The sequence below is a fragment of the Nyctereutes procyonoides genome, unplaced genomic scaffold (assembly GCF_905146905.1).
Source record: "Nyctereutes procyonoides isolate TBG_1078 unplaced genomic scaffold, NYPRO_anot_genome, whole genome shotgun sequence".
In the NCBI taxonomy this organism is placed as follows: Eukaryota; Metazoa; Chordata; class Mammalia; order Carnivora; family Canidae; genus Nyctereutes; species Nyctereutes procyonoides.
Genome location: NW_026575052.1, coordinates 14180272 through 14208265, shown reverse-complemented (window position 1 = coordinate 14208265; position 27994 = coordinate 14180272). Strand labels below are relative to the sequence as shown.

At 42.0% G+C, this 27994-nt stretch overlaps 1 protein-coding gene and 1 long non-coding RNA gene across 2 annotated transcripts; both read left to right on the top strand.

The window, feature by feature from the left end:
• The first annotated feature begins 154 nt into the window (after positions 1 to 154).
• On the top strand, positions 155 to 26428 carry SRSF4 (serine and arginine rich splicing factor 4). Its single transcript, XM_055331629.1, has 6 exons — positions 155 to 470; positions 16974 to 17116; positions 18019 to 18131; positions 21987 to 22201; positions 24616 to 24705; positions 24934 to 26428. Exons 1-6 carry the CDS (start codon positions 364 to 366, stop codon positions 25760 to 25762), a joined length of 1497 nt encoding a protein of 498 aa, XP_055187604.1. The 5' UTR covers positions 155 to 363; the 3' UTR covers positions 25763 to 26428.
• On the top strand, positions 1050 to 16967 carry LOC129513525 (uncharacterized). The gene is made up of 3 exons (XR_008665262.1): positions 1050 to 11123; positions 11792 to 11966; positions 15701 to 16967. It is a non-coding gene; the product is annotated as an uncharacterized LOC129513525 (long non-coding RNA).
• Positions 26429 to 27994: the final 1566 nt, after the last annotated feature.

The following is a 27994-nucleotide window of genomic DNA, read 5'->3' as shown; positions in this document are numbered from 1 at the left end:
GAGAGGACGTGCGCGAGGGCCGGCCCCCGCGCCGCCGGCGCCGCCTGTCCATCACCCGGCCCCGCCCCCACGCCGGCGCGCCCCCGGTCCGGCCCCGCCCCCGCCCCCACCCCTGGCCGGGCGGGAAGCGAACGCGCGCTCCCTCCCGTTACCCTCCGCCTGCGGGGAGGGCGGGGAAGGCGGGAGGCGCGCGCTCGCGTGCTGCGTGCTCGCGTACGTCGCTGGGGTTCGGCTGCGTCCGTCCCGCCGCTCGCCCGTTGCCGCCGCCGCCGCCGCCGCCGCCGCCGCCGCCGCGCTCTCGCTTCGCCGGCCGCCGCCTAAGGGGGGCTGGGGCCGGGCCAAGCCGCCGCCGCCGCTGCCGGGATGCCGCGGGTGTACATCGGCCGCCTGAGCTACCAGGCCCGGGAGCGCGATGTGGAGCGCTTCTTTAAGGGCTACGGGAAGATCCTGGAGGTGGATCTGAAGAACGGGTGAGGAGGGCAGGAGAGGGGCCTGCCGGGCGGGGCCGGGGCGCCGGCAGCGGTGGGGAGGGCGCGGGGCCTGCAGACGGACGCCGCCCGGCGCGGAGCTGCCGCCGGCCTGCTCCGGCTCCGCCATAGCCGCGGCGCCTCGGGGGCGCGGGTAGGCCGTGGCTCCCACTGCGCCTGCGCGGGCGGGGGTGGTGGAGGGATAATGGGAGCGACGGTGAGGCTCCGAGTGGGACGGGGCGAAGGAGCCCCCGAGCGGGGCCGGGGGCCGGGCGCCGGGGGCCGGGGGCCGGGCGGGAGGGCGGGAGGGCGCGGCTCCGGGCGCCGGGGCGCCTGCCTCCCGGGGCCTGGCTCGCCTCGGGTTAGAGACCGACCTTTCCCGCCCTCGGGGCTGCTGGGAATAAACAAACAGGATTTCCTGCTCCCTTTTCACCTCTTGCCCAGTCTGACGGATCAGACGGTCACCACGCATCTCTCCCGAGGACAGGCGCTCTGGAGGGAGGCCCTTCTTTTTTTTTTTTTTTTTTTTTTCTTGACTTGCATGTGTCACTTTTTTTTTTTTTTTTTTTTTTTGGGCGGGAGACTCGGGTTTGAGTGAGTAAGTAGTCTGGTGACAGTTTCGAAAGTATCGTCTTGCCTGCCGCGCTGAAAGCCTCGACCGTTCCCCTCTACCAGAGTCATTTAAAGTCTTGATTCGTTATCTTTAAAACTCCGTACAGTTTTCCATGCTGTGGTTTCCGTTCTGCAACTTGCCAAAAAAAAAAAAGAAAGGAAAGGAAAATTTTTTATTTTATTTTATCTTATTTTATTTTATTTTATTTTATTTTTGCTTTGTTGTTGTAGAATTTGTTAGAGAATCGTGACCACCCTGGCTAGTATCTGCGGCAACTAGGTAATGAGGCGGAGAGTCCTAGCTCGGAATTGTTAACTTCTGCCTCCCCGGCTTTGGTGCGTTACGTGTATCCCTGGATGTGTTTTGGCAAAGCAGGGCCCGCAGGGGGCTACACGCTTCAGGGGAAAGCGAGGAGTCTGGCTTGGAGAAGGTACTCAACGGGGAAAACTATGAGAACCAGGCAGGAAACGTTAGGTAGGACTTCAAAGACTTGGATATAAGTATTAAAAGGAATAGAGGGAACATATTAGGGGTACTAAACCTTGAGCGTTAGAGGAACTCTTTGGCTTATTTGGGAAAGAGGGGAAAAAAAGAAAGACATTTGCAACAGGTTTGCTATGGTACAGGTTACTCTCCATTGTAATAGTAGCAACTAACACCTGAGAAGTTCTGAAAAACCCCTAAGTAACAGTTGCACATTTGAGACAAATTGATAGCTTCCGTATACTCAACATTGTTGATCGGGTTTAAAAGTCATTTTAAAGTGATTGTTAGGAAGAACCACTGTCTTACTAAGGAAGATGTCCTCCATAAAAGTGTTTATTATGGGGCACCCACCGGGCTGGCTCAGTAGGTGGAGCATGCAACTCTTGATACCCTGGTTGTAAGTTTGAGCCCACGTTGAGTGTAGAGGTCAGTTTAAAAAGAATAATAATAAAATCTTTTTTTTTTTAAGCCATTTACTGTGAATGCTAATTTAGAGTAAAAAGGGTTAGGAAATTACTCATTTGGTACAATAGAGCTTTTAGTTCCTGAGGAATTTACTAGGTAAAGTTTTTGTTGTTGCTGTGATACATTATATGAAAGATGAAGTGAGAACTCCCAATTTTCTTCAGAGGACAACAAAGTTGACAGGATGACTAACTTTTGTGGGAAAAGTGTGGTTTTTGAAGCCAGGCATGCTCAGGTCAAATCCTGTCTTCACCACTTACTATCTGTGGGCAGGTTAGTTCTAGGACTGACTTTTCTCATCTGCAGAAAAAGGAACATTATAGATAATTGAAAGGCGTTTGGCTCATAGCTGTAAATGGTAGCTGTAATCAAATGGTTATGACTGTGATCCTTAGGAGACAGCTTCAGTGTTTGATTAACATGAAGCTTACTTCGTGAGGTCTGTTTTCTAAAGTTACTCAAGTGATAGTGAGCAGGAAGTGATGTTGATGTTAATGGTAGAGTAGTTAATGGAACAATGTGTTGATAACCCACCAACAAGATGCCTGCTACTGTGCTAAGTGGGTTGGAAAGAAAAAAACAATTCTGCTCTTGAGTAAATTAAGTGTTGACGGTGACAACATGTACTCTTTGAGTCAAGAAATGCTTACTCTCACTTTTAACTCAAGTAAAACTTGGAATGATTTGTTTGAAGAGATTTGTTTGAAATGAGCTTTGAAGAATGAATTGAGTGGGGATTGAAGTAAAGTGTCTGGGAATAATGTATGTCATAACCAGTGATGAGGAGGTGGTCCAAGAAGGAGTGCTTTTGAGAAATAATGAGCAATCAAGCTTGGATTGAGTCTTATGAAGGATTTAGAAATTGAATGACATAAGCCAGAAAATTCCAACTATAAGATTTTACACTGAGCAACCAAAATCATGGATAGGAATTCAAAGGCTCTGGAGGGAATAATTGAGCTCTCTGGGAAGTGGTGAGATACAAGATAGGACAGATCCTTGCAGAACCCTAAATTCCTGGGTCTCTTTGGGGGAACTATTTATTCTTAACAGTTCTGCAAAACCATGATACGTGTAAAGTCTGTGATTGAAAGTGTAGGTTGAAATGAGGAATTGGGAAGTTATTTCAGAGATTCCAAGTCAGATATGACAAACTGGCACACCTGGCAGAATTCAGGAATCACTGCAGAGGAAAGTGCTGAGCAAAGGACCAATATAGTATAGATGGCTTTCAAGCAAAAATTGACTGAACTAGATTGCAGAAGTGCAGAGGAGTCTGAAAGGAAAGAGTACATACAAAAGGAAAAGATGGCATAATTTAGCAACACGTGTAAGCTTATGGTGCTGGACACTAAGGATCGTAGGTCTCCTTGAGAAGCTTTTTTTTTTTTTTTTAACATACTTGGGTTATTAGTAATCGAAGAACTAAAGCAGATTTTGGATGGATAGAATTTCGATGAAGTGCTGAAGAGTTCAAAGTTGGAGAATTGAGATACATCAGTAGACCGTAGATTTGTTTGGAATTAATTAGGCAAAATGTACTGGTATAACAGAGTTCACCAAATGAGGAAGCAGATGAGCTCTCATTTAGTGTCCAGGAGAGGATGTTCTGGATCCTCTTGGCATTTTAAAAAGTTGTGTATGCAGTAGTTCATTGCCTGCCATTTTATTATTACAGGCAACTCTAATCTAGGTTGTCTTAATTTTAGAGAATTCCTAAAAAGCAGTTCAGTTGGGACCACCACATGATGTAGATCTAGGGCCATATAGACTGCTTCAGATCCTGCCACACTAACTCCAGCAAGAGCCACTATGAGATCAGAGGTCAAGGAAACAATAGCATTAGCTGTACCTGTCTATAGCCTTCCAACTCTGGTAACTTTTGCTGCCTTTGATTATTTGTGGATTTTGTGGGCTTTCTTTTTTACAAATAAATCACTTCATGTGAAGTGTAGAAGGTTTTTAATACAGTAGTTTCTCTTGCCACAAAATCTTGTGGTTATAGACATAGATCTTTATATCTTACTTTTTCCATATCTTAATTAATAGATTTAACTTATTACACCCTAAGCTTATTTTGCTTGCCTAGTAGCTGGACAGGTAAACCTCCAAATTATTGAGGGTTTTTTGTTTGGTTTTAAGTTGGCTAACGGCATGAATTAAAACTCTCCAGAGAAACTTGGCTGTATTTTCACACCTGTGCTTCATATTATAGTGAAAATGTGAATAGCCGGAATTGTCAGGGGATGTCCTGGTTTGTTTAATTGGTTCACTACTTAAATATTAGCAGGAAGTGTTTGTTTTCACCCTCCTTGAAAATTCCTTCAAGTAGAAGGTACCTTAATTTTTTTTTAATATGTTAAGACTCGCTCAGTGAGTCAAATCATTGTTTTTGTCCCTGATCAATAGAGAGCATTGTTAGATTTTAGATATTGAGATGAATCCCTTCCAACCCCAGACCCTACACAGGGATTTTCTCTGAGTCTTTGATGGGAGCTTGTCTTATTTAGTTTCTTGTCTTTTCTTTTAAAAGGTGCCATAACGGAAATATAATTAGTTTAGTGTTCCAGGTTATTGGTTTCTGATTATTGAACTATGGGAGATTATCTTCACCCACCACCAAATAGCAGATAAATCAGATAAATGTTTTATCATTTTTATGAAAATGGTACAACTAATGAGTGCCAGGAATGACAAAAGGCAAATACTCTATTTAAGAAGACCTCACCACGTTTTGTCCACAGGCAGTTTTGCTCTCAAAGATAATGACACTCGAATCCTCGTTGTCCAAGGTTTTGATTTTATGATTATCTAAGATGAGATTAAAAGTGTTTTTTTTTTTAAGATTTTATTTATTTATTCATGAGAGAAAGAGAGAGGCAGAGACACAGAGGGAGAAGCAGGCTTCCTGCAGGGAGCCTCATGCAGACTGGATCCCAGACCTAGGATCAAGCCCTGAGCCCTAGGCAGACGCTCAACTGCTGAGCCACCCAGGCGTCCCTAAAACAGTTTTGTTTAAAGGAGCTCTTGAACGACTTTGTTTACACGTAGTTAAAATTAAAGACCCATTCTTAATTCCTATAATGTTCCAAAATAGCATGTATTTATTTCTGATTATAAAATTTTTACGTAGGTATTTTTTAAAAATTTTAAATACAGAGGACAGAAAAAAATCATCCAAATATGGCACTGTCTGCCCTTTGAGACTCTTTTTTTCATGTATCCATGCACTTCTTATGCCTCCCCATCTTTTCTACAGACTTGGGGTCATACTGTATGTCTTGTTTTGTAAACCTTTTGTTTCTACCTATGAGCCTGATCCTTTACCTTTGTCAATAAGTATTCTACAACTTGATTCTTAATGGGTTCCCACCTATCAGTGTTATCTAATGTACATAATTAAAACCATGTTGCAAGACATTGGAGTTGTCTTTGGTTTTTTGCTAATTTATGCTTTTATAGCACTGTGGTAAATTTCCTTTAAAAAATCTTGGGGGTAGATTCTTCAGTGAACTTCTTGGAGTCAAAGTATATACACATCTTTAAGGCTTTTTCTAATTACTGGTTTCCATTACTCTCTAGGCAAAGAGTATATTTTCACCTGTAATGTTTAAGAGTTCCTGCTTTTCTGAACTCTCCAGTAGCCTTCATCATAATTTTTTAATACTGTGATTTTTAAATTAGAATGTTTAAAATTGTGTATGAGGAAATTATCTTGCAGCCTTTAAGGCTCAGCCATTTAGCTTACCAAGCATAACAGATTCAGGAACTTTTTTTATTTTAAAGAACTGTTTGATTAGAAAATAAATATTAAAATCCTTTTAAAATAAGGTCTTATGTGCAGTTGTATGTCCCACTTTCTCTACCTAATTTATCTTGTGTATTTTTGCTGTTACATAAAAATCTTACATCATTTTAACGGCTGCAGAAAAATAATTGTATGGCTGAATCATGATTTACCCAACCATTCCTCTTAGGTCATCTCTAAATTCTGTTTGTTAAAATAACGCTATGCTGGGTATCATATGCATAAAATTTTGTATTTTTATCATTCCTTAAGACAGATTCCGTGAAGTAAAATTCATGTGTCACAGCAGGAAAAGAACATTTTCAAGGCTCTCATTGCATATAATGCCAAATATTTTTCAGAAAAGCTGTGTACCAGTTACTCTTGTCCCAACAGTGTACAGCTCCTGTCACAACAGCCTCACCAGCATCGGGCATACATGTTGTTTAAAATCTTTGCTAATTTCACAGGTGCAAGTGGTCTCAAGTGTCTTAACCAAGAAGTTTTTTTTAAATGAGTAAGAAATAATGAGAAATAGGGCTATGGATTGAGTACCATTCTTTATTAGTAGTATAACCATGACAAATGTGACCAAGTTGGTTTTGTATTGCAGTCTCTTGAAGTTAGCCTACATCCAAAATTAATGTGTTACTTTTCTTCCTAAGACTTGGGTAATTTTTAAATTTCTGTCATTTTGAAAAATCGGTGCCAAGAGACAATACCGTACTGAAATTTTGACCAAATGTTGCTAGCGTAAATTCCCTGGCTTGAGACTTCCACTCCATGGTTCTGGTTTCCCAGTTTGTGATGAGAATAAACATTGTCTGTACTTATTCAGCCAAGTCATTTTAAACCCCTGTTCCTCAGTTTAATGTCTTTCTCCTCCCTTCCTCATTGAGGTATCATATGAATAAAAGGGTCATGTGAAGTATTTGTCCCTTTTTAAAAGATAAGCATAGGATGTAGACTAGATAAAAATGTGGTTTGGGTTCCCAGTATTTCTGGATGCTTCCAGGTAACTTAAACAGAAAGTTGTACTTTGAGCTTCTCTAAGAAAGGTGCTCCTAGTATGTGAGTAGATGAATACAATTGGGGATGGCCTTTATAAATTTGTATGCTAACACTGAAATTTCAAAACTTGAAAAAAAAGTATTAACAGCATGCACTTGTGTGGTTTCTTTTTCAACTGCGTACACCAAAGCACTTTATTACCAGGTGTTGTCTCTAGTTTGTACTGATGGGGAAACTAAGTCATGGGCTAATTAAGTACCTGGCTCAAGGTTACAGAGTGAGTTATTGACAGCTCTGGAAGCTGAAGCCCTTTCTTATTCCCATACCAGCTACAGCATGAGCAGTGGCAGTCACAGCTTCTCTCGGGCTCTTTCATTCCAGATGGTTCAGTTCTGTTGTTCTGCCATTTGCCTCCAAGGATGAGAAGGTAGTTAGGTTCCACAGCCTGTTTGGTCTATTTAGTCTTTCTACAGTCTTCAACAAGCTAAAAAGTTACTGCCAACAATGAGGCAAGTGGTTGTTTCTGTGATGTTGGCTCTAGACAGAAGGAAACTCTAGTGATACTCCTTCAGGGTATTCTTTGAAGACCTGTAAGATGGTGTCAGCTTTGTCACGGCTGACTGGGGTAGGATTTGTGCAAGCACATGCAGTTAAGTGATCTCTGTCCCGTTATTGCGAGGGGTGTCTGGTCTTGGAGTAACCTGAAAGCAAAGGATCAGGCTGTGCTCTGGATTTGCATGCCCATATGTTGAGGAAATGCCCTACATGACCTTTCCTGCGTGTTGAAATGAAAGTCTGGAGGTCTCAGAGCTGCAAATGATACCTGAAGACGCACCCAAAGGACACTTGTTATCCTTCCATCAAGTCCCCCAGCCACATCTTTAGGCCTGGATGCCAGAATGGGGGGCATTCATAAACAGACTTCCAAGACCTAGAGAAAGCGGGGAGACCAAAGGAGGGAGGTCTGAATCCGCCCTTCAGGAATGGAAAGGTGAGGAGGAGACTGAGGCATGGGAGTCAGGAACCACAGACCAGAAGCACTGACTTTGAGAAAAGTTATTTCATGTGGATGAAAAGAAGCTATTGATTCATTAATGTGAAAAGAATTTGAAAATGTTGTTAAAATACTAAATGAAATAAATGACTGATTTCAAGGGAAGGGCATCCCCCCGAGAAATAGCATAGGAAGTGGCATCTTTAACCAAAAAGGAAAAGAAACTGACTGCAACCCAGGGACTGTGGAGTGGTTATGAGGGAGATGGGAACAGCCAAGATGGTCCCAGAGGTATAACTTCTAAGAGGCTTTAACACCTGTTACCCACTCATAGTGCCATTTTAGAGGTAAGTATGAACTGGTTTTGTTTGTGGCTTTTGTGTGGAATCAAGTAGTGCTGTCTGTTGAGTGTAAACCTTTATTTCATTTAGGTATGAGTAACAGATACAGTATTCCTATCTTAATGTCTCAAGAGGTTTTTGGGTTTTTTTTTTTTCTAAATTGGTAATTTCATCTCTTGAGAGTTTTTTTTTTTATATATACATATATTTTTTAAGTCTGTGATTGTCTTCATGAACCTGTAGTGTGTTGTCAGGGAATAGTTGGCCCCTTTTCTTGTGGGATCTTTTCATAGCCTCTTAGTGTTGATAAATGTCAGAAAATTGAAAAGCACACAGGTGTGATTGTTTGCCTCTTATCCCCCATGAAGAAAGCAGCCATGTTGACTTTAAAATGTCAGTGAAATACATTTTGTTGTTACAGGGGGTTACGGTTAGAATGGTGATCCACAAACTATTCAGGAGTATGCTGCTTTCTGAGAGTAGTCCCATTTTATAGGGTGGAAATATGAAAGTGAAAGCCTAATGAAAGTGAAATCGCTTAGCAACCTTACGTTCATTTTGAAACAGTTTCGGATAGTTGAAAGAATTGGCAGATAGGCCTACAGAATAGTTATAAAGTAGACTAAATATGAACTTGATGCAGGTTCCTCTCTACTTCCTGTTCTGGAGGAATTTTGTTTTTATTGCTTAGTATTTAGGATATTGATTGTTTCTATAATATTCACCCCAGTATGTGAACATTCCTTTAGAGATGGGCTGGCATTCCTTTAATGATGTCACCTTTCTCTGTCTTCCTAGACTGGTGTGAAAATTTTTGATGAACTATAAAATTTGGTAATTTTGATAGGTTTGGTTCCACTAGTAGCTTAGAGAATAAGTGTTCACAACTTACTGGTCTCAGTACCTATCAGATGCAGAAATGGTATTTCTTACCATTTAGTATTTGTCATAAGATGCTAATACTCATATGGGCATTTCTCTTCTACAGCACATAATTTGATAAAACTGATTTTCTGTGCTTCTAGAGCTTGCATTTCTCAAACTGCTCTTTGGACCACATCTTTCTGTTAGTATTTGGGAGACAGTAGCTCATGATGATGAGTGTTGACTTTAGGCTAGGAAGGATTCCAGGTGTTGGTTAGCCTTGGCAAGTTCTTCCCTGCTCTGAGTCTTAGTGTCTTCATCTGTGAGCTAACAGTAAACCTCAGAGTTGTGAAAATTATTACAAAGGAGTTTGAAGAAGGAAAGGATTCTGGTGGGCTGGAGTAGTCATGTTAATAGTTGTTTGGAATTAAAATTATGTCAGATCTTAGATGCCTGTCATCTGCAAAGTACTTTCCTAGTTGCTGCTATAATCCTGGTGTAGTTGCAAGTCTGTAAACCTTATAGTATGCTTTGATTTCTGGTCCATTTTTTTTCCATACCATTCATGCTTATATTTTTTGGTCCAGTCACCATTCCTTATAAAATTAATCAAATGCATTCTTAAATATATAATTTTGTCAATATCCATTCACATCTACCACCTCTAGGCCTGACTCTCTGTCATCTCTATGCTGGTCTAATTTTTGCTGAGCCTTAAAACCAAAGACAGATTCTAGGGGTTGTTGTGGGACCTCCAGAATGGGGATTGCACAGAATAATCTTATTTTTCCTCTATTCTTCTAGTCTGTTATGTTCTGAACCCACACATGTTTTCGGAAGGACCAGATGGCTGACACTGGCTAATGGGAACCAAAAGACAAGAGTGAAAGTAACCTGGTTGTCACATACCCCAAGCTTAGAGGTGCCTCACCTTGCCCCAAGATCAATTTCTTTTTTTTCTCTGGAGACTTTACCCCACTTATCAAAAAACTTGAATATAACCTGGCTTATCTGAGGTTAGATTATCAAGTCAAGCAGCAGCATTTGTTAAATGAAAAGGGTTGTACTCAGGACTGTGAGAGAGAAGAAGCATCTGCCTTTACAAAGACAGTGTAACCTAGTCGTTTAGAGCTTGAGCCTGGAGTCAGATGGATCTAGGTTCAGATCCAGCCACACCACTTAGGAGCTCCTTGACAATGAACAGTAGCTTAGTCTCTCCAAGCCTCTCAGCCTTCTTATTTGTGAAATTGAAATAATCTTAATAGCAGTACATTCTTCACATACAATATGAGGAATGAATGGAATATTATGGATAAATTATTTACCGTGTGCCAGGCACCACACTAAATATTAGTCTTTGTTATTAAAGATCACATAATCAAATGAGAGGATCAACACAAAGAAAAAAGAGCAAAGCCGTGAAAGGCCATAGAAACATTGTCATGTAAAACACAAAATGGAGTAGAAGTTCCAAAGCTAAAGAAGGTGCTCAGATGATTAGTCAGGCGAGTGTGTGAGACTTCATAAAAGAGTTCTCAAGTCTATGGAAGAAGATTGTTTTTGCTTCACCTTGTGTAATCAAGGCACTCGGGTTTGGAAAACGATTGAAACAGAGATATTTAGGAGTCATTATAGACCTCTGAGCAAAAGAATGATCTAGGAGCTGGCTTTCCTGCTACACGTAAAGAGACAAGTTTTACTAAGTGAGAATAGCCATATCCTGGAATAAGTAAACCAATCAGACAGGAAGAAGAAGCCTCGGGGGGCCCAGCAGATGAGAGAACTAGGGCCAGGCAACAGGCTGAACAGTCAGCCAGAGAGGAGTCGTCAGGGGTGATGCCGAATGCTGGGAGATTAGTGGTCAGGGGCTCCAAGCGAGAGATATCATGAGGTAGGTTTTCTTCTTTGAAGGTGGGGAAAGATCAAGTGCAGACTGAGCTGTGGCCAGCGCTTACAGACCAGGAATCCACACTAGCTCTAATCAGAGAGCCCTTGGTGTGCGGGAACTGCCAGTTTGCCGACGTGAAAAGAGCCCCAGACTGGGTACTGGTGAGCCTTGAAGTCGCACCCCAGCTCTGCCACTCAGTGAGCACGGGTAAGTCATCCACCTTCTCCGGGCGGCCTTGATGGCCATCCCTCCTCTGAGGCTAAAGAAAGGGAGGCCAGAATGCCCAGAGCAGCCTCCTACCTGTCTCAGGATAGGAAAGGATCTCAGGAACCTACTTCATGTGGTAGGAACTCCCATTTGTGGGTCATAAACAACCCTCAGTGACCGGAAAAGTCAAACCGCAACCATATTCAGTGACCCAGAGCAGTGAATGTGACACTGATTAATTCTGCTTTGAGGGCCTAACCACTGCTCCCCTGGAATGTTGCAAACCTCTGGAACTGGGGCAGTGACCGTTCTCACTTGCAGGCTTTTCTCTGAGCTGGCCTCACCTGAGCGGTAGAGAACAGTCGCAGAAGTGGTTTTCTGCAGTTTTCCAAGCACTTTATGCAGACAGCAAGGATTACTGCTGTTATTACTACCCTGTCAATGTGCCCTAACTTTTTTCACCTCCTAGGACCATGTTGACCGAAGTGTAGGACCAACACTAAGTACTTTGAAAGAAAGCTGTTTGATTCCTGTTCACTGAATGCCATTTCTTTCAGGGTAGATTTAAGGGCTCTGCCGTTAAAGAACAGTGCTATTGACCCTAGTTTTAGGGTTCAAGCCACCCCATGGGTTAACTTCAACAGATCAAAATTTTTCCTTGGCTACAGCAACATCCCTAATCCTGACCAGCCATGGAGAGGTTCGGTTCTTACAAGGAAAATGAGTGAATGTGGGAATGACTCACCACATTGGGAAAACAAAACTCACATCCTGCTGATGGTTGGCTGAGGACTGTCATGTCCACATACAAAGAAAAGCATGTGGCACAGTTGTAGGACAAAGGTGAGCAGAGATCTACTGTGGAAAGGGGCAAATTTTTCTTATAGAGAGAACAACCAAGGCATGCCCCTCGGTAAGCAGTGTTGGTGGGTGATCGCAGGCACACGCATGGAGGCTTGCTTTCCCTTGCTCCTCATGTCCATTCCCCATTGGTTAGCCAGTGTCAAGCACCCCCTTAGTCATGCCCTGTCCGGTTAGCTTGGTCAGCATACCTCCAGAGCAAGTCACGCTTATCAGTTTTTGGAAGGGACTTTCTCCAGTCTCCCTCTTCAGTGACGATGTTTGGAAAACAGAAATGACCCTAAGTCGTTCCCAAAGAGGTGGGATAAGTGGCACATCCTCTTCAGTAAATAGGACATGCAGAGTGGTATTTGGGACCATCGAGGGAGATTATTAGGATCAGGGAAAGCCCATTCAGCAACAGTACAGTCCCAGATGATAATTCTTGGGTGAAAAGTGTGATTAACATTTCTAAAAATGGAAGTCATAGAGTAGTTTCAAAACCATGTCATTCCAGTTCCAGCATTTCAGAGTTGTGACTGACAGCCTGAGCAGTACGGCAACTGTTGAATGAGGGACACCAGAGCACTGGCAGGGGTAGGAGCTTGGACTAATGTCTAGAGCAGCCCACATAATTCGTGTGGCTTTGTCTGTGGTGTCCAGATACCTGTCTGTACTTGGTAAGAATCACAGTCCTCACTTTTTTAAGGAGGAAATGACAGGCCCTCCCCTCCTGTTTTGTTTTTTGGCTAAATCTGTCAGGATAAAATGTTACCCAGAGGAAAAGAGTTAGGGGAAAGGCAGTAGCAGAGAAATGTTGAAGAAAGAAATTTTTCTTTTAATTGAAAAATTGTGTACATGGGGATCCCTGGGTGGCGCAGCAGTTTGGCGCCTGCCTTTGGCCCAGGGCGCGATCCTGGATACCCGGGATCGAATCCCACGTCGGGCTCCCTGCATGGAGCCTGCTTCTCCCTCTGCCTATGTCTCTGCCTCTCTCTCTCTCTCTCTCTCTGTGTGTGTGACTATCATGAATAAATAAATAAAATCTTTTTAAAAAAAAAAAGAAAAATTATGTACATATAATAGGCCATGCTGTTTGTCCTTTGGCATAGGCATGGGACAGGGGCAAAAGACATGACAGCTAGGAGTAAAAAAAGCAAGAAGAGGCAAATCGGGAGGTTTTTGTTTTATTTTTACCAAGCCCTGCTATTGAGGGAATTTTATATTTGTCTTAGATTCATTCTCCTGAATTCCTTCATCTTCTTTATTCTCATACTGGAATTACTGAAAGATGGTGGGTTTTAACAGTAGAAGAAGAGTGTCTGCAGCTAGAAAGAAATCTGTTGGGTTTGTGAAGCTTATTCACAGGTCACACCAGAGATGTGTATGCATATATACACACATGCCAATACATAGTGTGTATGCATACATGCGTGTATTTTACATCCCTCCTTATTTTGACAAAGAGTTCAAAGGAGATTACTTTTCGGGATTTTAGTTTCATGTATTTATCGCAAAGCACGAAGGGATGTTAAGATCAATCTAGAAAGACCCTCTGATGTTAGTTACCAAGGAGAGCATTATTTTATTGAAGGCACTAAATTTCATTCAGAAACAGTTAAAATTTAAAACTAAAATTGGGACCCATACAGTAGTTTTAAAAGGTACTTTAGATGATAAAAACTAAATTTATCCTGTCCATATGTCATGTGGTGTTCCTCTGATGCTACCATATTTAAATTCTCCCATTTCAACATTTACCTATTATACTTTTGATGTTAGGAAAAACTTTAAAGATATGAAGTATAGCTCCTTTATTTCATGGATAAACCAAGACCTAGGAAAATAAGATGACTTAAATCTACTTGTCATAGTTGCTTGATAGCATAACCAGGACTAGAACCCAGGCCAGTTCTTACTGCTCCAGTCTTACTAGTTAGGAGTTTGCCTTCTGGAGTCATACTACAGATTTTTAATGCCAGCTCTGCTGTTTTATCATGCAAGTTACTTAACACTGTGTACAGTTTCCTCATCTGTAAAATGGGGATAGTAGTTCCTGGCTCTTGGGTATTGTAAATATAAGATAACATTGTGTAGTATATAAAGATTACTTCATAAACATTAAGTAACACCTTATTGTTACTATGTAGTCTTCCTGCCTAATTTGGGGAACCCACTCACTACCTTTTGAATAAAACAAAAGCATTGTTTCAGTAAAGCAGATCTAAATAAACAGTAATGTGGTAGAAGCAACCACACTGATCTGGTCTTTGCTCTCAGGACAGGAGTCCCTATCAGGTATGGTTTGTGATACAAGAGGATATTTGGTTTGATCTTCCAAACCCACCTAGCATTGCCTGTGGTCCAGAGAGGTGACAATCACGTGCCTGATTTGATCCTTGGACTGGACTTTAACATAAAAATTTCCCAAATAGGGGTCCTCAACTTGCTCATTCAGTGGAGTATGCCACTCTTGATCTCAGGGTCATGATTTCGAGCCCCACGTTGGGCATAGAGTTTACTAAAAAAAATAATAATTAAAATACAGTTTCCCAAATAGAGCTTGTGGCTTTTCACAGAGTAGCCTTTTTTTTTTTTTTTTCTGTAAAGCAAATTTGATCTCAAGGTAGCTCTTTAGAAGTAAGTATTAAGGAAGGACTGACTGTGTAAGGGTTATTTTCCTCTCAGGGAAGAATTCTAGTCAGCCTCAGCTGTAAGAAAGCTTGGTCTGAGCATTAATTGTTTTGTTTTTAGATAATTGTGTCTCCATTTAACAGATTGTCATTACTTTCCTTCCAAGGTCAGAATGGATTCTGCATGTAAGCCTTGGAACAGAGTGAGCATGCACAGGGTAATCTTTGAGTCGGGGAGAATGCATTACCACATAGGTCTGACAGAAGCATCACCTGTTAGTGACAGAAGCTGGGCTTACAATTTCAGATGATTGGCAGAGCTTAGGGTCTTGCATCCTCTGACCCTCAAATAGTTGTAAACCCTGATTATTTTGAAGAAAATCGTTGGGGTATATCTATGATTTGTTCAGTCTTTGGAAGTCAGTGTTGTCCTTCTGACAGCACGTTAGATGAGTCAGGGTCAGCAAATGGGGCCACACCAGCATGCCACTCTTAGAGGGGCATGGGGCCATTTCATCACACCCAGGGTGAATGTTTTCTCTCATTGCTCTTTACTTGACATCAGGCTCTTGCCCATATGATGCCAAGAGCAGTGATGCTGTGGGCAAAGCAGACCTATGACCAGTCTTGACAACTAAATTAAGGAAGGTACTTTTGGGGGCATGAGAGTATTTTATGATCTGTCAAGAAATAAACCTAAGAAAGTAGATTTGACTTTTTTTAATTTTGTCTCTGAAAATGATAGTATAGCTTTCCTGCTATCTCGTTCTGCTCAGGAAAGGAAAAAGCAGCTGCAGTATATTATCAATGATAGATTTTCAGTGACTGTAAAGCACTTTTTAACATAGTAAGTCAATGATTGGGAGAAGCTTCACTTGCTTTGTCAAATATGACATCGTGTTCAGAATCAGTCTTACTGCCCTGCACAGCAGTTCAGCCTTCTGGAAGCATCAAACCATGTATTAGACTTTACAGCCCACAAATTAAGCCAGGTTGCTTCTGAATTGTGTTACTGCAGAACATTTCCAAAACATTTCCCATGACCAACCGGATGTATCTGTGTTCCTTTTTTTTTTTTTTTTTTTCTTTTTAAATGGAGTTAAGATTCATTGACTTGAAGTTTGAATGCCACTCATAGACATTTCAACGTGAAGAACCCTCCAAAGTGGTCAGCCATACACTGTCACCTCTGGAGACTGGTTCGAAAGGACTCTTCAGTAAAGGGAAAATCCTGCAATTCCGAGTTCCTCTCACTTAACATGTTGCTGAGTGCACCATTACGTGCTAAGGAAACTGGAATAATTCCGATCAGACTGGATGAACTCCTGGCAGGCCTTGTAACATGCTGTTAGTTCCAGAATGTTAAGACACAGCAGAACACTGGTCAGTGTTTGCCTGTGTACACAACCTAACTTTCCTTTGTGATCAGGTGTGATCATTAAGATGGTTTTGAAGTATAGGCAGTGGTCACAGAGCTAGACTGCACAGCTGTGTTGTCAGACCATTTGTTTAACCTTACTTACAAATACCTTACACATTTTGCTGTTTAGTTTTATAAGTTGTGTTCTTTAACAGGTGTTAATAGAAATTGGAGGGGGATGCTTTCTTTTGGGTATGTGTTAAACCAGCAGACCTCTTTGTTGGGATATTCCTAGCAATACTGTGTAGAGAAGCTTGCAAAGTCACATACAAATATTAGAGAATTCCAGCCTACCTAAAACTTTCAGGAAATGAATTTGCAAAACCACGAGGAAGTGAACAGATCTGATTTTTTTTTCCACTGATAATTTCTAGAACAGTAAATTCAGTTGTGATTAATTTGTTTAGGTAGAAGAAAAGTTTTGTTTTGTTTTTTTTTTTCCTTTCACTGAGATTTGAGATACTGTAAGTTTTTTACTTGGTATGTTATTCCAGACATGACTTAACAGTTAAGACACGGTACCTAGATTTAAGTCTAGTTGTTCTCTAAGCTCTCATTTTGGGCTAAAGCTAAAAAAAAAAGATGAGTTTTTATGTGATTTGAGAGGGCAAATACTCAATGTTACAGAGTTATGTATTTTGATCCTTCATACCAAGTATCCCTCTGAAGGTGTCTGCAGTTGCCACCAGCTACTTGAGGAACAAAAGAAATGGTCTCCGTGTATTTAGCCAGCCACCTACTAGAAATACGTTCTACCTTGAGAAGTCTCCCTATCCTCTTGCAGTGCCTGTTGGCACAAAGCAAAGTGGTTTCAGCCAAAGGGAAGAGAAAGCCAATCCTTAGTTTGCAAAACCCACCTAACCTTTGCTAAGCATGACCCTCATTGCTTTCTCTTTAATGGTAGTGAAACTGGATGTCAAAATGGTGCCAACCGGGATTTTGTTTGCTCTCTTCTAGATATGGGTTTGTGGAGTTTGATGATCTGCGTGATGCAGATGATGCTGTTTATGAACTAAATGGCAAAGACCTTTGTGGTGAGCGAGTAATTGTTGAGCATGCCCGCGGCCCACGTCGAGATGGCAGTTACGGTTCTGGACGCAGTAAGCATTTAAAAGGGCATTTGTATCAATGACATACATGCCTTTGTTGTTAAATGTTAATTTTTTAAAGTAATTAATTAATATTATACTGAAATGTATTGCTATTTAAGCTATTTGTTTTATAAATTGTGTATCTTTTTAAATGTAAAATTGCAAATAAACATCTTTGATACTGTTTAATTTTAATTTAATTAATGACATAAAGTTCTTGTTTTAATACTTTATAAATATGTTTAATGATGTGTGTTTGTGTTGTTGTTTTTTTTTCTCTGTAATGCAATTGTTTAACATAGATTTAACAAAGACCTCAATGTTTTAATTAAAAGAATCCTTTGAGGCTAAGATGACTGCCTGTTCCATTTGCTGACCTTGGGTTACCTTTCCATGCGTGGCTCTTTGAACCATTGTGGCCCTTGGCTGACCAAAACAGGAAGCCATGTGACGACCGCAACCTTTCCCCATTAGACCTGGGTGGTGAGGATCCCAAGGGTTAGACACAGATGAGATTAAACTGAAATAGGTGCCTGAAAATCTTTTTTTCGTATAAAATATTCACAAAAACTTTAATCACTGTGAGTAACACCAGTAACTGATTTAGTAATTTGGTTACTTATTTCTAAATTGTTAAATTGTTAATAGTTTTAATTTATGCATGTTAATTTTAAATGTAATATTAATGAATATATATATACTTACCACTTCGTAAATTAAATTAAATTTCATGTTTAGTTGATTGCTTCTTTAAAAAAGAAATCTAGTTTAGAATTAAGGGGCGGGGCTAGAACTAAAATATCTGTGCTGTGTGGGGTGGGGGTAAGTGGTAAACTTAAGGGGAGTATGTGCTGTGTCACTTTTTCCTTTTCCTCCACTGAAGTAATGTTATCTATTTGAACCTTCCAAAGGTGGATATGGTTATAGAAGAAGTGGCCGAGATAAATATGGCCCTCCTACCCGCACAGAATACAGACTTATTGTGGAGAACTTGTCAAGTCGGTGCAGCTGGCAAGACCTAAAGGTTTGGGCCTCCTTAACCTTGTGGGATAAGGTCAGGCAGTTGTTGAGCTTGGGAAGGAGGTAATTCTATGTAGGCCCAGGCAAAAACAGAATGTAATGGTATTCTATGTTTGAAAACTTTCCCAAAGTGTGGAAATTCTCTTAAAGGTTCCCGGGGCTCCTGGCAGGCTCAGTTGGTCGAGCCTGCAACTCTTGACCTCAGGGTTATAGATTCAAGCCCTATGTTGGGTGCAGAGATTGCTTAAAAATAGTCTTTTTTAAAAGTAAAAAAAAAAAAAAAAAAAAAAATTTTTTTTTTTTTTTTAGAGTTTCTATAGGAGTACAAAAGATATCAGAATCTCACTGTTACTATACATTAGGGGACCATCACTGTAAAGACAATGTATGTTAAATGAAATTTTCTTCTGTGTAGAGGGTATTGTAGTTTTTCACCAACAAAAGAAAAAGCTGCAACCACCAATTGGAGGTGGTTTGTGTCAGCTGTAGTATGCAGGTTTGTGTCAGCTTCCAGTGTAGCTCTTCTTTGGTATAAAGGACTATCTAAACTCATGTTCTTTGATAAGGTGTTTTGGGGTTTTTTTCCATGGAATGTTCATCCTGAAAGACTTTTCAGGTCAAAGATTGAGGTCCACTAGCTGTGTTGACCATCTAGTGCACTGATCCCAGCCTGTTTTTTGACAACAGTGTTCTTAAGTTCAGGGAAGAAAGACTTGAGTAGTATCTTAACCTGGATGGTAGAAGGACAATCACGCTTTTCCCCCTCTCACTTCTCACTTTTAGTCCATCATTGAACAGGTCCTCTCTAGCAAAACGAGTATGTTTAGGTTCGGCACAAAGTAGTTAGGAATCTTACATTCATGTAATTTTTAACTAGGCAAAGCAATATCATATCCTTTTCTCCCCTTTTTAAAATTGTTCCCAACAGTCTTCAGATAACAGAGATGAGATCCAGAAAAGGTTCACACACACAAAGGTCTTAGCACAAGAACCAGGACTAGGACCTAAGCTGGTGTTTGTTTGTTTTTTTTTTTGTTTTTTTTTTTTTTTTAAAGCTGGTGTTTCTTCCAGCAAGTTGTGCTGGTTGGCAGCAGTGGAGGAGGCCCTCATGGAATGTCTGCTGGCAGGCCTGTGCTCACTGGAGAAGTGACTCCAGTGTTTCTGAGAGTTAAAGGTTGAATGGTTGGGGTAGAAACTGGGAAAGGCTTTCAGACTTTTGGTTAAAATGGAGCTTAGCCAGTGTCTTCAGTTGGTTTTGTACTTCTGTACCTTTGGTAGTTTCACTCTTTGGAAAAGAGAGTAATAGAGCCAGATTTCCTTGTAAGTCAAAGCAGACCTGAGAACAGGGTTTTGGAGCCCACCTATCTGGAATGAATCCCAGGTCTGCCACCTAGCAGTTATTTTACTTGAGCAAGTTACTTTCCCCTTGTGCCTCATATTTTTCAACTAAAAAATGGGATCCATATTCATTTTTACTCGAAGTTATTGTGAGAATTGAATGCAATTCAATATTAAAAACCCAAGAACAATTCCTAGCACAATTAATGCTAGCTGTTAATTGAGGAAATGCAAAAATAAATTTAAAGGCTATTGTTTTTAAAATGTATAAAATTGCATCCAATGATGATGTTGTCGAGATGAAATTTAAACAGTAGTGTACCTCCAGAGGCATTGAGAATTGGTAGTTTGACCTGTCGTGTGGAGTTGTTAGTATTATTTCAGGTTCTGAATTCCAGCTCCTTGAAGTCTATATAATCTCCTTTTCTGTTCTGCAAAATGAAGGAAATAATTGTATCTATCTCATGTTAGGACTTCAATTAAATCATGCCTGTCCATACAATAAACATTTAATAGTTAGCTCCTGTTATTAGTAATTTGGAAATAGAAAACAAAAGTAGTGACATTCTTCAAACCCTTTTACTAGAGTTAACTTATATCTCAACCTGTCCAAGACAGTGTCTCAGTCTTGGCATAACTTAATAGCATCCTTGTTCCACCTCAGAGGTGTCCAAATTCAGGTGATAAATGATATAGACGCCCTGTTTTTTACCCAGAACCTCACTCCAAATAATTCAGTTGAAGGGATTTTCCACAAAGATGTCCCTTGCTGGATTATGAGTAACAGCAAGAGACTATTTAATCTGAAATTCCCAACAATTGAGAGATCCTCAGAAATAGTATTGGGCACACTAATTATGAAGATGTATGTTAAGACATGTAAACATTTTATGATGCAGTGAGCAAAGAAGGTATTGAATGGCATGTGTTCAGTGTTTATAACTTTGTAAAATACAGAGAAGAAACCAATAACAAAAATAAATTGTGGTTCAATATTTATACATTCCACAAATGTTTATTAAGTATATACCACATGCAAAGAAATATGGGAAAATTAGCCATAAAGCCTTAAGTTTTAAATTTACCTTAATTTCACAGTGTTTTCGAACACTAATCTGAGCTCATCTTATTTATACATCACTGTTAAGATTTACTTATTTACTTGAGAGAGAGAGTGAGCAGGGCAACAGGCAGAAGGAGAGGGAGAGAGAATTTCAGGCAACCTCCCAGCTGAATGTGGAGCCTGACATTAGGGCTCGATATCACAACCCTGAGATCATGACCTGAGGTGAAATCAAGAGTCCAACACTTAACCAACTGAACCACCCAGGCACTCCCACTTTATTTTATTTTATTTTTTTTTATTTTTTGGTTTGGTTTTTTATTTCTTAATCTACACCCCAGATGGTTCTCAAACTCACAACCCCAAAATCAAGAGTCAGTGCTCTTCCAGTGGAGCCAGCCAAGTGCCCCTCATATGTCACTTTAGTGTTTATCTAGCAGTTAATTGTATTCTCTCACTGGATTATATTAACTCCTCAAAGAGAATGAGCATAGAGGCTTACAGTGTGAAGGGACATGTGTAGTCATGGAACCTTTGAAGCCAGAACTTCACAGTACTGTTTTGTTGCCGTTCTCTTTGTTTTGAAGAAATGATATAGCAGTAATTTTATTTTATTTTTTTAAGTTTTATTTAAGTAATCTCTGCACCCAACATGGGGCTCAAACTCACACCCTGAGATCAAGAGTCACATGCTCCTCCAAATGAGCCAGCCAGATGCCCCTACTAGCAATTTTAAATAAAACTGAGATGCTAATCTTATAGTCCCTTTATGGATTTTTTTATATATGTTATCCTTAGATATTTGTCAATATTTATACATGTTTTCAACAAGGATTTATAATGAACTGTAAAAGATCTCTAACTTTTACTTTTATTCATGTGGTAACATGGGTGTCTAAAACTGCTGTAAACAGGGGATCCCTGGGTGGTGCAGTGGTTTAGCGCCTGCCTTTGGCCCAGTGCGCGATCCTGGCGACCCGGGATCGAATCCCACATCAGGCTCCTGATGCATGGAGCCTGCTTCTCCCTCTCCTCTGCCTGTGTCTCTGCCTCTCTCTCTCTCTCTCTCTCTCTCTCTCTCTCTCTCTCTCTCTCGCTGTGACTATCATAAATAAATAAATAATCATTAAAAAATAAAATAAATAAATAAAACTGCTGTAAACAAAAAAACTTGCCACTATAAAATTTAGAAGATGATAGTTAAAATTTTTCATATTCATAACATAACTATTTAAGGGAATAGCATCTCTACTACTCACCTGATGCTTTAAAAAAAACCTTAGTAAGTGGGAAGTATGTAGATGGAAATATTTTAAAGAGTAAATTTCATCCTGAAGAAAACTAAGTTTTCTTCCCAAAGGAAAGGGAAAACTTTCATCATGATAATTGCATTAGATTCTAACAAAATGTATCCTAACCTATTGAGTGATTTTTTTCTTTTTTTTTTTTTTTTTTAAGGATTATATGCGTCAGGCGGGAGAAGTGACCTATGCAGATGCTCACAAGGGACGCAAAAATGAAGGGGTGATTGAATTTGTGTCTTATTCTGATATGAAAAGAGCTTTGGAAAAGTTAGATGGAACCGAAGTCAATGGCAGAAAAATCAGATTAGTTGAAGACAAGCCCGGTTCTCGCCGACGCCGGTCCTATTCCAGGAGCCGGAGCCACTCAAGGTACTGCCAGTGTCTGTGTGTCAGTATTTGCTATAAATTCATTTTTGAGTGCATAGCTGGATAATCCATTTCCATTCTCCTCTTGAATTCTTAGTACATGGTTCTGTCTGGTTCAGTAACTCCGAACTTTGAGCTGAACATTTATTTGTAAAACTCTTGAATTCTTACATCATGAGTACAAATTGAAGTTTTTTTCTCTGAGAGAGATAAGTGACCTCTTTTCACTTTCTTTCTTTGGTACCCCAGATAGTACTCTTATTGGAGACAAACAGGGCCACTAGTCCCTTGGCTACTTTCCCAAACACTCCACTACTTAAGAGAGGAGACTTTCTTATTCAGCAGCTGCTCTGCACAGGGCCAGACACTTGTGAATGAGATAAATACTGTCCATGCCCTCATGAAACAGCCTCGTGGAGAAAATGGGCATTGAGCAAATAATGACCATTGTGATAAGTGTATGTCAAAGGAAATACACATAGCACTAGTGTGGAGAACTGGCAGAGGCTTCTCTAAGGACATGTCCTAGGCGCTGAGCTCTAAAAGAGGAGTTGGAGGTGGCTGGCAGAGAGGGGATAAGTGCCCTTCCAGCTGAGGGTAGCAGGAGGAGAGTGGCTTGAGATGAGACAGAGAAGGTCCAGATCCTGCTGAGCCACGGGCCAGAGCAAGGATTTAAGAGCAGTGGAAAGTCAGTAGAGATTTCTAAGGTTTCAGGTTTGGCTTTGTTTTTTAATTTTTTAAGGAAAATGTAAAGTATTTTAGAGGACATAGTTTAATGACCCGAATCCCTTAGGCCTGTCACCCATCCAGCTGTCTTGTTATTTTGCAAGTCTTGTCTCCCCACCCCTCCCACTGCCTCATTTTAAGGCAAGTCTGGGCATCCTGTCATTTTACCTGTAATTATTTCAGTGTATGCCTCTTATTAAAACCCAAAATCATGATGCCATATTACAGCTAGCAAATTTGTGTTCACATTTCCGCAGTTGTCTCATGTATTTTTGCAGTTGATTTGTTCATATTAGGATCCCAAGTAGGTCTGCACATTGCCATTAGATGGCGTGTCTCTTGATTCTTTTTTTAATGACTGGTACATCCTCCTTTGTCCTCTTTTTGTTTTCCATGCATTTAGGTTTTTTTTTGTTTGTTTTGTTTTGCTTTTAATAAATTAATTGTTTATTGGTGTTCAATTTACCAATATACAGAATAACACCCAGTGCTCATCCTGTCAAGTGTCCCCCTCAGTGCCCGACCAGGATCCATGCCAGCCTTGCATTGCAAGAGGTCTCTTTGGTCTGAAGCAGCCCCATTTTCCTTTCCCCCTCCAACAAGATTGACTTTTTTTTTTTTTTTTTTTTTTAGTAGTATCCCACATTCTGAATTTATCTGTTTTCTCTTGGCATCGTTGAACTTGTGCTTTATCCCCCTGCTTCCCTAAAACTGAAAGTTAGGTCTAGATTGAGATACAGGTTAAATGTTTTCAGCGAAAGTCCTCTCATAGGTGGTGGCGCCTGGCTGTCTTAGAGCATTTCACCCTCTCTTCCCTGATGAGATGTTCTAGGCCCATCTTGTGCATTCCCTGCCCTACTCTTGGACTCAGTCGTCTCCTCAGGAGCCCTGGTTACTATGGTAGGAAATAAGTAGAGTTCACAGTCTTGGCCTTTTAAAGACTTTTTTTTAAAGCTTGGGTGTGTTTATAAAACAGCTCTCTGGTCACAGTGAATCAGTAGGTAAGGATCAAAAAGTGTTCACAAGGCTAGTAAGGAGTCTGTTTAAGAACCAAAAGAGGGGATCCCTGGGTGGCGCAGCGGTTTGGCGCCTGCCTTTGGCCCAGGGCGCGATCCTGGAGACCCGGGATCGAATCCCACGTCAGGCTCCCGGTGCATGGAGCCTGCTTCTCCCTCTGCCTGTGTCTCTGCCTCTCTCTCTCTCTCTGTATGACTATCGTAAATAAATTAAAAAAAAAAAAAAAAAAAAAAAAAAAAAAAGAACCAAAAGAGATGGTGGTGGCTTGGTCAGGGGCAGCAGCAGAGGTGGGGAACTGGCGATAAAGAGGCAGGCTCATCAGATATAAGAAGAAATGGGGAGAGAAAAGAGTCTGGAGTGGCTAAGGTTTCTGGTATGGGGAACTGGGTAAATAACAGCAGAAGTAGTAGGTGGAAAGAAGGAAGGAACCCAGCACAAAGAGTGGGTCTGGGGGGGGGAGTGGGTTCAGGATTGGAGGGGCTGAGTTACAGGGAAGCCCTACAGGTAGAACATTGCAGGTCCTGGAACCTTGGACCTAGAACACCAGAAAGGACTCTCTTTCAACTTGGAGCCTGGACACAGCCAGTGCCAGACAGATTTTTCAGTTGAAAAATGTCTTACTATTCATCTAGCCTTTTTGTCAGCAAGTATTAAACAGTCCTCTCTCTCCTTAGGTCTCGTTCCCGGAGCAGACATTCTCGGAAGAGCAGAAGCCGAAGTGGCAGCAGCAAAAGCAGCCATTCTAAGAGCAGATCTCGGTCCAGGTGGGTCTGTCTTGGTGTAAGGACAGAAGGTCCGCAGAACATACCTGTACCGTGTCCTGCTTTGGTTTTAATCGTGTTACCAGTCTTCCCTCATCCCAGGTTTTTTGGATTGGGATCAGGGTGTCGAAAGCCATCTGGGGCCAGTACCAGCCACGTATTTCCCTCCAATCTTCTGGCCTCTTCAGTGGTGCGAGGCTGTGCATGACCCCAGTGCCCGTGTCTCCTCAGGTCAGGCTCCCACTCCCGGAGCAAGAGCCGCAGCCGCAGCCAGAGCCGCAGCCGCAGCAAGAAGGAGAAGAGCCGCAGCCCCAGCAAGGATGACAAGAGCCGCAGCCGCAGCCGCAGTGCTGACAAGCGCCGCAGCAAGAGCAAGGACCAAGCTGAAGAGAAGATCCAGAATAGCGACAACACTGGCAAATCCAAGAGCCGGAGTCCTAGTCGGCATAAAAGCAAGAGCAAAAGTCGAAGCAGGAGTCAGGAGAGGCGAGTGGAGGAGAAGCGAGCGAGCGTGAGCAGGAGCAGAAGCAAGGAAAAGAGCCGGAGCCAGGAGAAGGGTCCGCACAAGAGCCGCAGCCGCAGCCGTAGCAAAGGAGGCAGCCGCAGTCGCAGCCGCAGCAAAGACAAGCGGAAGGGAAGGAAGAGAAGCAGGGAAGAGAGCCGTAGCCGCAGCCGCAGTCGCAGCCGCAGCAAGAGTGAGAGGAGCCGAAAGCGGGGCGGCAAACGAGACAGCAAGTCGGGCAGCAGCAAGAAAAAGAAGAAGGAGGACGCCGAGCGCTCGCAGTCCAGGTCACGGTCCCGCTCCGCCTCCAAGGAGCATGAGCATGCCAAGGCCGAGCCCAGCCAGAGGGAAGGCCGAGGGGAGAGTGCGGATGCCGGCACCCATCAGGAGACCCGGTCCAGGTCAAGGTCCAATTCCAAATCCAAACCCAACCCTCCGTCAGAATCACGCTCCAGATCAAAGTCCGCTTCAAAAACCCGGTCTCGGTCCAAGTCCAGATCCAGGTCTGCCTCCAGATCGCCGTCTCGGTCTAGATCCAGGTCCCACTCGAGGTCCTAACTGGCTACAACCACAGCTGGAACTCCCCGAGAAGTCTTTTGTACATGTTTGGTAGCCGTAGCACAAGTGATCCAAGTAGAACATATGTCACTGCTGTACATTTTTAACTCCCCTAATGGTGTGTCTACAATTGTTAAATCTAAGTGCTTCCTCTCCGTAAAGCCTCCTGGCGCCAGGCCTTCCTGCTCGACTGAAAACAATCTTCTCTTTGAAAACCCCCTCTACTCCTGGCCCACAGTAGAATATCCAAACCGCCGTGGCCCTCCGCCTGGCCTTTCCTACAGGGAGCTCAGTACCTGGACGGCTTTCAGGCTGGAATGCTGACATAGGTAGGTACGGTGAGTTCAGCCATGTTTGCCCTCGAATTGATGCCCTTTGATGTTTGCCATTTAGTGAAAGTGCGAAGTCTTAAGTTTCCTACCACTTTGGTTTCATACTTTTGGACTTAACAAAGTTGTGAATAGCACAGTCGAGGAAAATTGATACCTGCAGTAACCCATAGGAAATAAACTGTAGAGTTCCATATTCTGGTATTGTGATTATATTGTTTTATATTAAAAAAGAAAAGAAAAGAATTTTTTTTAATTTTATTTTTCCCCGTCTTGCAAAGTATAGTGACCCCTGTTTCCATTAAATTTGAATAAAGACTATTTTTGCTTGACAAAATTTCACGGTGTTTGAATCCAAGTTGCATCTCCTGATCTAGATACTCCTTTTCTGAGCATAAAAAGTTCAGCATGTCATGTTCCTGGAGGTCACCCAGGAGTGGGGAGGGAGCCAGCCTTTATTCCTAAAGGATTTTTCTCACCCAACAGAATAAAGGCAGATTTCTTAGGAATTTACAGTCCTTCCTCTCCAGAAGCTTCTGGCCAAGCTGATGAGAAATGAATCATTTGTGGAACTCAGAGCATCACCAGATGAGTTCTTAATGAACTCATGAACTTATGAACAGAGAGCTCTTTTCTCTGTGCTGTTCCACTTCTTTCCAAGAAGTCGAAGTAGCGTAGTAGGATTTGGACTAGCCAAAAACCAGGAAGAAAAATGATGTTGGATTACCTTCAGTCCACTGGTTCTCTGTGTTACTTGTCTGGCCTGGCTCTAAAGAAGGGACCAGAGGTACGGTGGTTCCGATCTGAACTCCACCCCTGAGGGACTGTTGAGAGGTATAGCAAGAGCAGCAAGGAAGCTGGAGGGCCTGCCTTTTGTGCTGTGGCAAGCTTGGGAGGAGAGAGAGTCATATAATGTTCTCTCACCTGTAGACTGTATCTCATATGGGGATACAAACAAAAATCAGTGTTTCTTGCCCTCTTGGGGTTTGAGGTCTGGTTGCAAATGGTAAGTGTCACTAGGGTAAAAAGTGGGCATTCAGAGACATCTTGAGGAGACAGTATTTAGGCTGAACCTCTAGAGATGTGGGGGTGGAAGACATTCCTTTAGAAAAACATCTGTGCACAAAGACTGAGTTGGGAAAGAGTGGGGCAAGAGGCCCAGGAACATGGAGTGTGATAATCGGGAATAGGAGGCAAGTTGGGCATATGGATTGGGTCCCAGTGCGCTGAATCCCAGGAGGAATTTGGCCTTTGTCCTGTCAGCATCGGGAACATAGAAAATATTTAAACAGGTGGGTAAGGGTTGTAGAGCTGGGCGCTGCAAGGTCGATCTGATGGTAGTGCACCTAGCACAGCAGTCCGGGGAACACAGTACACTTGACCCCTGAACGACACGGGTGTGAACCATTCAGGTCCACGGATACCTGTTTTCTGATACAGTACTGTAAGCTTTTTCCTTATGATTTTCTTGACATTTATTTTCTCTAGCCTGCTTTATTATAAGAACGCAGTATATGGTATGTATAACGTGCACAATGTGTTCAGTGACTCCAGTCAATAGTAGGCTATTAGTCAAGTTTGGAGAGAGTCAAGCTCTATGTGGATTTTTGACTAGAAGGGGGCTGGTGCCCCTAATCCCTATGTTAAGGGTCAGCTGTAATTGCAGGTGATGTGGGGCAAAGGCAGTGGAGGGAACAAAAGAGGGTTCAGTAGGTGACCTGGGGAAAGGAGCTAGCAGAGGTGATCCCAAGATGTTCATGAAGCCTGAGGATGGCGAAGACGAAGGTGAGTTCAGTTTTGGAAACAAGGGATTTCAGGGACTAGAAAGAACCTAGCTCAAACTCCTCCCTGGAGCTTGCCCTCCGTCATGATAGGATGATGGCTTGAACCAGTAGAATTCCCA

Coding starts and splice junctions, on each gene's coding strand:
- SRSF4 (XM_055331629.1), top strand. CDS start 364: ATGCCGCGGGTGTACATCGGCCGCCTGAGCTACCAGGCCCGGGAGCGC. Junction 471..16,973: donor GAGGTGGATCTGAAGAACGG/GTGAGGAGGGCA, acceptor GCTCTCTTCTAG/ATATGGGTTTGTGGAGTTTG. Junction 18,132..21,986: donor GCAGCTGGCAAGACCTAAAG/GTTTGGGCCTCC, acceptor TTTTTTTTTAAG/GATTATATGCGTCAGGCGGG.